This window comes from Seriola lalandi, unplaced genomic scaffold, assembly GCF_002814215.2.
Source record: "Seriola lalandi dorsalis isolate HSWRI2012SDOR001 ecotype SW California unplaced genomic scaffold, Sedor1 jcf7180002054330, whole genome shotgun sequence".
Taxonomy (NCBI): Eukaryota; Metazoa; Chordata; class Actinopteri; order Carangiformes; family Carangidae; genus Seriola; species Seriola lalandi.
In genome coordinates this window covers 709,405-717,966 of record NW_019524883.1, presented here as the reverse complement: position 1 = coordinate 717,966, position 8,562 = coordinate 709,405, and the positions used below count along the sequence as shown (strand labels likewise).

General features: G+C 39.3%; 1 protein-coding gene across 1 annotated transcript; it reads right to left on the bottom strand.

Moving 5' to 3' along the window:
- Positions 1 to 681: 681 nt before the first annotated feature.
- Positions 682 to 8,456, bottom strand: LOC111655698 (uncharacterized). The gene is made up of 7 exons (XM_023407188.2): positions 7,866 to 8,456; positions 7,434 to 7,709; positions 3,858 to 3,963; positions 3,412 to 3,659; positions 2,383 to 2,591; positions 1,715 to 1,874; positions 682 to 1,556 (listed from the first exon to the last, which is right to left on the bottom strand). Exons 1-7 carry the CDS (start codon positions 8,170 to 8,172, stop codon positions 1,369 to 1,371), a joined length of 1,494 nt encoding a protein of 497 aa, XP_023262956.1. The 5' UTR covers positions 8,173 to 8,456; the 3' UTR covers positions 682 to 1,368.
- Between the last annotated feature and the right edge of the window lie 106 nt (positions 8,457 to 8,562).

Genomic DNA, 8,562 nt, shown 5'->3' with positions numbered 1-8,562 from the left:
CAAATAAATATTTAAATTAATAACTCGTATTTGCACTCTGCACTAGTCAATTCTTCAGTACAATTTACAGAAAGTTATATAGATGGACAATATATACTGTATGTTATCATTATTCTTTTCATATTGATTCACGTATGCATCTATTTTTCACCTACTTGTATATACATAATAGTTATTTATTTGTGGTTACCTAGCTTCCAACCAACAGTCCACAACTCAAAAATCTATTTCAATTTATATTGAAGAGAACACAGAACAGCAGCAAATCCTTACATTTTAGAAGCTGGAATTTTTTTTAATCAGTTTTCAGAATTGCTGTTTAATTTAACTATCAACCAAATGATTAATTGAGGTTTCAGCACTATATATTCAAATTTGCATTTGACAATGGACTAGAATTTTATTCCTAGTTTGTACTTGTAGCTGGCAAATGTAAAGTTAAATCCATTGTTTCTAAGTTTCTAAAAATTAAGTGCATCAGATTCAAGGTTTTCATGTGTCCCATGTGCAATAAATGCCATATGCTGTATCTTGGTTCCCTGCACAATTTAGCATTTGATCTTGTCTCCATTCATACTATTGCAATTTCCTCTGTGCGTTTATCACGAGCACTGTATTGTATTCTGTACTGCGTCTATAGTACTGGAACTTTCCAATTAAAAAGACAACAATGGATAAAAATAAAGAAACAAAAAGACAGGATTTTATTGGCATCACCAATGTAACAGTTCTTACAATAAACTCCCTGCAATACATTTCCTGTAAGAGAACATTGCACATACATACATCATTTAAACAGACATAACTCCCTTTATATTTTTTTAAACAATATTCCTCAGACGAATGTTTTAACAATGCCATTTAGAATTATGAGGTCTACTAACAATGAATGCAAATAATACATTCTCTGGAGTAAAATGAAATAAATATGATTGATTACATCAAACTAATATCAAAATATGATTAAATGATTTAAAAAATGATAAAAAAAATTAAAGTATAAGTGCAATGAATACTGAACTCTAGAAAACAACAAAAATAATAGTAATCGTGCAACTCTTGCAATTTATTATATGTTGGAAAAGAAGTGTAGTTATTAGTGTTTTTTTTCAGTCATCAGTACCTACTTTACATACAAGACTCAGAATTCATAAAAAGAAGAGTAGCTGTAGTTTCGTGTGTGTGTGTGTGTGTGTGTGTGTGTGTGTGTGTGTGTGTGTGTGTGTGTGTGTGTGTGTGTGTGCGCATCTACATCTGGCCATGGAGCTGTTTTGTTAGTTCTGTGTTACTGTAATTACAGACGAGATGATAGAAGTGAATTCAGTCATGTGGATATTCACTGTATGTTGGATACAGCATGTGTTTCTACTATTCTATCACATTAGTAAACATCTCATCCATACAGTAATCTTGCATGCTGTTTGCCTCCTTGCCCTTTTCCTGTCGTCTCTTTCGTCCTCCATCTCTGTCTCCTGCCAGCTGCAGCCAGCGCTTCATGTATCTCTCTATCTCCTCATCCACTGCGTCCTTGCAGAATGAATTCTGCCTGACTGCATCTGCAGGAGAGGAGGGGTGCAGGGAAAGGTTCAAAGTCTGTCAAAACTTACGTACTAACATTTTTATTCAAGGATATTGCACACATCGCCTGCCTCTTTTGCGTGCTTTAGAGGTATGTTCTTGCCAAATCATTGATTAAAAGTTACAGCATACTCACTGAGGATAACTCTTTTTATGGTGAGGTTCTCAATCTTCTGCTTGTTATTTCTTCCCCTCCAGTTAATGTTTTTGGCCAAAGTGTTGGTAAAAAGCTTCGCCATTATCCTCCAGACACTCTCTTTGGTCGTCATCCCTCCAGCCAGGCCGAGGTATGAGGTCTGAGTAGTATTATGTTGTGGTAAATTATTTAATTGTGATATGCAGTATGTAGCATTCTTTCAAAATAAAATGTGGATGTCAATTAAAGGTTTTGAACAAGAAAAGGCCTCTAAGGAACATTGTAAAAGCTCAAACATTTGAAATCAGTGATTAATTTATTAATATCTTGACTGAGAATGATACTTCACTGATCCAAAGATGTAGAAATTTGAACTGCAACCTCTCATGCTACAAAAGATATGCACAAAACACAAAAAGCTTATCAGCAGCCTCATGAACTTTAAAGGAATAGTTTCAGCTTTTGGGGAACTTTTTGCCCAAAGTCAGATAAGATTTATAGCATTCTTCTGCGTGTATGCTAAATATGAAAATACAGCCAAGAGATGGTTATCTTAGCTTAGAATTTGGAACTTCCGTTTCTTTTGAACAGTTTAACTACTGAGATGAATTGTCGCTGACTGCCACTGTCATTATACTTACTGTAGGTCGAGCTCGACAAGTTCTTACCATTTTTTTCTTCAGCTCTGGTTCAGCGGAGAGCCTCTGTTCCAAACTTCTTAAGTCCTGCACTGACTGGAGTGGAAGCGGAAGTGTCCCGACATCTGGAGGTTCACAGAGCGGCGCTCCAGATGAATTTCCTGACTGCAGTATTTGAAGAACAGTGGTGTTTTGCTGTTTGATTGTCTCCAGTGAAACAAGGACCTCTAGAAGTATTGCTTTAAAAGACAGGAGAACAAACTTCTTAATACAGCATCATCAACAACTCAAGTTTTGTGAGAAACTAGATCATTTTTTGTCTATTATTCAGTGCCAGCTGTGACTGATGGATGGCAGCAGACAACCTACCATAGGAAGATATATTTGTGGTTTTAAGTACCAAAAAACCCCCTCAGTGTAGTTTTACATCTGCTCTCTCAGGCTTCTCTCTGAAGCTCTAGTTACAACAGGTCAGTGAGCCAATCAGAAGAGAAGGACGCTCTGATTGATCAAATAAAAATAAAGCAGATTTCAGGTAAACACACCAAAAAAAACAACAAATCCTGCAAGGTTTGGATGGTGGGTCCCGGTGGGCGGGGCTTGGGACATGGCTGAAAGCGGTGACTGCTTTGTGACATCACAAAGTTACAGAAGTCCTGACGGCTGGTTTTAAGGCTCAGTTTGTGAATACAGGCTGTGTGTGTTTCTCTGTGGACTGAGGCTTTGATACTTTCACAGTATTAATACAGAACATAGACCTGCTGTATAATCGAAAAAGACATGGGAATCTCACTTCATACAACATGGGACCTTTAAGGTTGTACCTGACCATGGTAACTGTATTTGTTGGATTAACCTTAAAGGTGTATGAACTGAAACTGGAAACTTGGGATATCCTCAGTTTTTTTTTTAGGCCTGATCCCCATCAGAGTGATCCACTAGAGAAAAGAACATCTTTCTGTTGGATTTGTTGGAACTAAAGGAACAGTATTATTATTAAAACACAGAATAACCGGTGATAACAACAGCAAAAAACAAACAAAGGTTTTTAATTCTTACGGTCACATGTAGCATGTGGGGCTGTCATGGTGATGTATGTCTGCTGTTGACATGCTAGAGGGTCTTGTGCAGTAAAGTGTGATGTTATGGAGCCATTGGAGCTGTGCCCCTGTGGCTGTGGTGGGCTGATATCTCCCAGACTGTGTTTTGGAGCAGTTGTTTTAGGTGCAGATCGCTGAGTCGCACAATGTTTCTTCATAATAACATCGTCTTCCTCACTCTCAGGCAGCTGGCATCCATTTCTTTCCCTTGATTCAAAATAAAGAGTTTTGAAACAGAAAATAACTTCATCAATGACATGTCACCATTTCCTTCAATAATAATCATCAGACAACATAACACTGAGAATTGGCTGCAAATACAGAATCTGGTTCTGGGTTTCTACTTATCAAAGAAACCACTTGTATGTATATCTGATTATTCTATTAAGATAGAAAAAACTTTACCTGCCTTTCCTTTTTAGATTGCCGCCGGGTTCGTCTTCCTCTTCTATTGTCGTGGGCTCGTTCATCTGAGGATTTGCAGCTCTTGCTTCACATTCAGCCTGCGTGTCTGCAAAGCAAGATTGTGAGATTGTTCAGATTAGCATTCAAAAAACATTTGAAATTGTGGATGAACAGATTTGATCCTTGAAAGTATTTTAGTCGCACAAAACTGAATTAAACGGCAAAGACCTTCACTGTGTTAAATATAAGCACCAATACCAGACTGAGGAAGGTCTGTGGAAAGGACAAATTTTCACAACAGCTGGATATCAATACTTTTTTAGCTCAAAACCGTTATGTCCATGGTACAGCACTGCTAGCATGGCTGTAGACGTGTTGGTACTGTACCAACTGAAACCTCTTTCATTGCATATAGTATAGAAAACTGTCAAGTACCAAAAGCTGGCCACAAACTTCTAAATCACATTCATCATCTTGTTCACTTATTCTTCGATGAATTAGTTCCTGATGTAAATCAAAATGCTTTTCAATTCAAGAAAACTCATTTAAAATTTGACCATCTGTCAAAAAAACAAGTAAAATATCACACGGTGTAATCACAGCCATCAGCTGCAGGAGGTTGTTTTCTCACGTTATGTCTGGATACTAAAATTAGTGTCTCAAAAGCAGTGATTTGATCTTCCTTCTTGCTACTTGAAGTGGAGGGAAGTCGTTACATCACGTGCTGAACAACAACAAAGCTCATGTGAATTTATTGACGGAGCTCGAGAACCAGACAGAAAGGATGGAACACAGCTATATCAACCAAATGCGGCACAAACTCCATAGAAAAACACTTTTGTATCAATAAATATATGAATGGCTGTAATAACATATCACACAAAACAGCTGTTTGCTCATTAAAAGACGAGGCTTGCTGTAGGGCTTGGCAATAAAACAATCTCAAACACCAGCAGGAGTTCCTCATGTCTGCTTTTTTAAGTCATTAAAAGTCAGAGAGTGCAATTTTATTTTCTATAGCAAAAGGCATGATGGCAGTTAGAACGGTGGACAAAAACATGTTTCAGGTGCTAATTAAAGTGGCTGACTCTCGAAAATAAATGATTGTTTAGAACCATAACAAGCAAGTCTCGCCTGTTTATCCAAAGCCTGGGAGCATATCAGAATATTTTACTCCTGTTACAACATGCAATACTCCTCTATGATCACTTCCATCGACAGAGTTACATACTTGAATACATTCAAAAACTGATGTTGCATCTCAGAACAGCAAAACACAGGTTTGCAGATGCCACCGCCAACCTGTCCAGTTCCAGTTAATTAGCGCGTGCATCCTTGAGTTATGGCCAATAACGTGTTGTGTGTCGTCACGGTGACTTTGACCACCAGAATGTAATCTGTTCATGTTTGAGTCCAAGTGAACATTTGTGCCAAATTTGAAGAAATTTCCTCAAAGCATTCCTGAAATATCACGTTCCCAAGAATGGGATGCATGGACAGATGGACGGACAACTAGGGAACACAATGCCTCTCGCCGCGGCTGAAGAATAACTACTGTCCTGTGTCTGTCTCTGGGAAGAGCAAAGCGGAGTGGCAAACAGTGCTCCAGTGAGCTTAGGGCACTAAGGGACTGCAGTAGTTCTCTTCAGCCCTGAACACATAAAGATGATGATGGGGGAATGCAGCCACCACGCTATCTGCTCTTTTACAAATCCACTGTTAAAATCTTAAGACACAGCTGGCCTCTAAAGGTGTACAGGACACAGCAGGAAGCAGTTTTATCATTGTCAGTCAGAAACAGAAACCACACACGTACAGCTCGTAGAAAACCAACCAAAAAAAACTCTCAATTCTTAGAAAATTTTCATGGTTCAGGTGTTCCTGCAGAAAAAAGGAACATAGCTAAATGAAGCATTAATGTTCAGGTGCTTTCTGAACGTAAATAGTCGGCAAGTTTAGCTCTATTTTTTCTTGGTACATTATAGTTTTAGGAATATGACTCCGACAAACAAGTTAAGCTTTTTGCTGATGTGTCTGACATCACTGGGGTTTGTACCTCTGACAGCCTAAAATGTGGAGTAGTACTCAGGGATAGATATATTTGCATTCAGAAGGACACTGAATATGAACAGGAAAACTCCACTTGGCACCTTCAATTTGAAGTTCAGGGAGTATATTCAGTGCAGGATTGGAGTCTATATAACTTAAATAAACTTTTGATATTGTTCTAAACTATCATTTATTTTTGAATCAAATACTTGATACTCTCTGCAGCTAACATGGAATAACATTTACGACTCAACGAGGGAACAGCAACAATAGATATCATAAATATCACGCAAAAGGTCAACCACAAAAATGGCATTTATGAAGTGACAAACCAGCACTGGTCTGGTTCCTATCACAGAAAAGATCAGTAACGGCAGACAGGAGTGACTGCTGTGGGGATTTTTACTAATGATTTTACTTTATTAATGTTTTTTTCCCCTCGTTGAGGCTCTTTGTGTTAGCTATGTTTCCCCTAATAAATCTATCAGTAACCTAACAGATGGAGATGAGGGGTGAAATAATTAACAGATACATTTATCATAAATTACTCATGAGCTTGTCATCGTTGTTGTGGGAATGTTTTTCATCATTTATCAAGATTGTTTTATCACCCAGAAATTAGTGCTTAACTAATTACGGATGGGTGTGAAATCGCTCTAGGATCGACTCAGAACACATAAATAAACAAAATAAAAAAGATTTTGCCGATTCTTTGAGAGGTTTTATGGCAGTAAATCCCACATTTTTATTGTATTACTGCCTGACAGGATAAGATGGTGAAATACAGTGTGGTCCAAAAGTTTTGAAGCCCACCGTGTTGATTTCTTGTACACTAACTGCAAAAAGAGTACAGTACAACGATTACTGGTGTGTTGTATGGAATTAGTGATGTATGTCATGTACTGATCGCTGTTTTAATGTCACATTGATATGCATTGAGTGCTAGCTTTTACAAAATGTATTCTGACCACACTGAAAAGGCAAATATACCTATTCTCAGTGGCCACACTCAAATGCACCACACTGCCTCCGTCGTCTTAATTTATAATATAATAATATTATCTTAATATAATGAACCATGCAGAGGGAGATGATGTAGCATACAGCTCTTCCAGTCTCTCCAGAAAGAAATCCATTACGTTACACTGGATTGTATGCATGAAGAGTGGCTGAGGTAGAAAAATTGCTGGCAATGGCATTAGATTGTCTGTTTTGGGGGGGGTTATCTATCAATTTACCATCTTCTAATTCGCATTTACCAATTTATCAACCACATGAGACTAAACCCTGTAGCTGTGTGGGAGGGAGATGTATCACCTGTTATTTCTGAACCTAGTGAAGTCATTCATTTCAGAATGATCTGATATTATGAACAAAGATCAGGAGACTGATAGCACTGACCACATTCATCATGGCACCAGTGGTATTTTCAACTGCAGCAGCCTCATCTGTGTTTTGCAGATTTGACTTTTGCAGACACACGAGACTGAGGTTAATCGTCACGACAACAGCAGCAGCTGAGCTTACCTTTTCTCACAGGCTTTTCTTTATGCAGATCTTCGGCTCCACGTTGACCCTCCTGCTGGTCCAACAAACTCCCCTCACACACTTCCCACTTGATGACCGTCTCCAAGTCAGAGGGCTCCTCTTTAACCAGGGAGGTGATGCATCTAAAGGGCTGGCATCCAGCTGCTCGTTCACCTTCCCATGAAGGTGTCTCAGTCTGGGCATGTTGGTGGGGAAAGGCCTCCATTGTGTCAAGGCACTTCGGGGAAAGATGTGTGGGTGTTGCTGCACCAACGCCTGATAAACAGATAAGCGGATAGAACAATGGGTGGGTGGACTTGACGACCACATCCACAAGTAGCTGGGGAGATGTTGTGTCACCTGTTCCTCGACTTGGTTTTTGTTTTTTTGTTTTTTTAACCAATTCATTTTATATCAACTGATTTTACTCACCACTTGATTTGACTTCAGGCTCATTTGTCTTCTGGTCATTTGGCTGCCTCCTGTCTACCTCCGCACGCAACATCTTTAACTCACTCTCACTTTTCTCCAACTTGCACTCCAGTCTCCTGATCTCCTTGTCCCTGTCGGCCACCATCCTCTGGTACTCCAGCACTTTGCGGTTGCACGCGCTGCAGATCACGTTCATCACAGTGTTTATAGCCGCCCTGATGGCATTCTCTATGGCCACAGCCTCGTCCTCGTTGTGCAAACTCGGGGGCAAACCAGGCAGGTCGTGGCTGTCATTAATACCACTCATCGTTACTCACTCACGGAGTCGACACTTCACAGATGACAACACTGCTCTCACTGGTCTTTCTTTGCTCACTTGCCAGCGAGCGACCCAAAGACAACGACACAAGAAAATGTGAAGGAGAAATAAGCCACAGTCACAGTTTGGTGTTTAAATGCTTACAGCTGCCACAGATACTCTCTGACACTAAGACTATTAACCACACTCAAGTCACTGCGAGTTACTACTGCCAGCTAGCTACTTTCCTCTTCTTCTTATTTATTTATTTTCCTCCTTCTTCTTCTTCTTCTTCTTCTTCTGCTTCTTCTTCTTCTTCTTCGTGAACCAACTTTAAAGGTACATAGCGCCACCTAGTTTGTCGCAGTGTGCAGAATCACAGCATTATTCTTGCTTCTG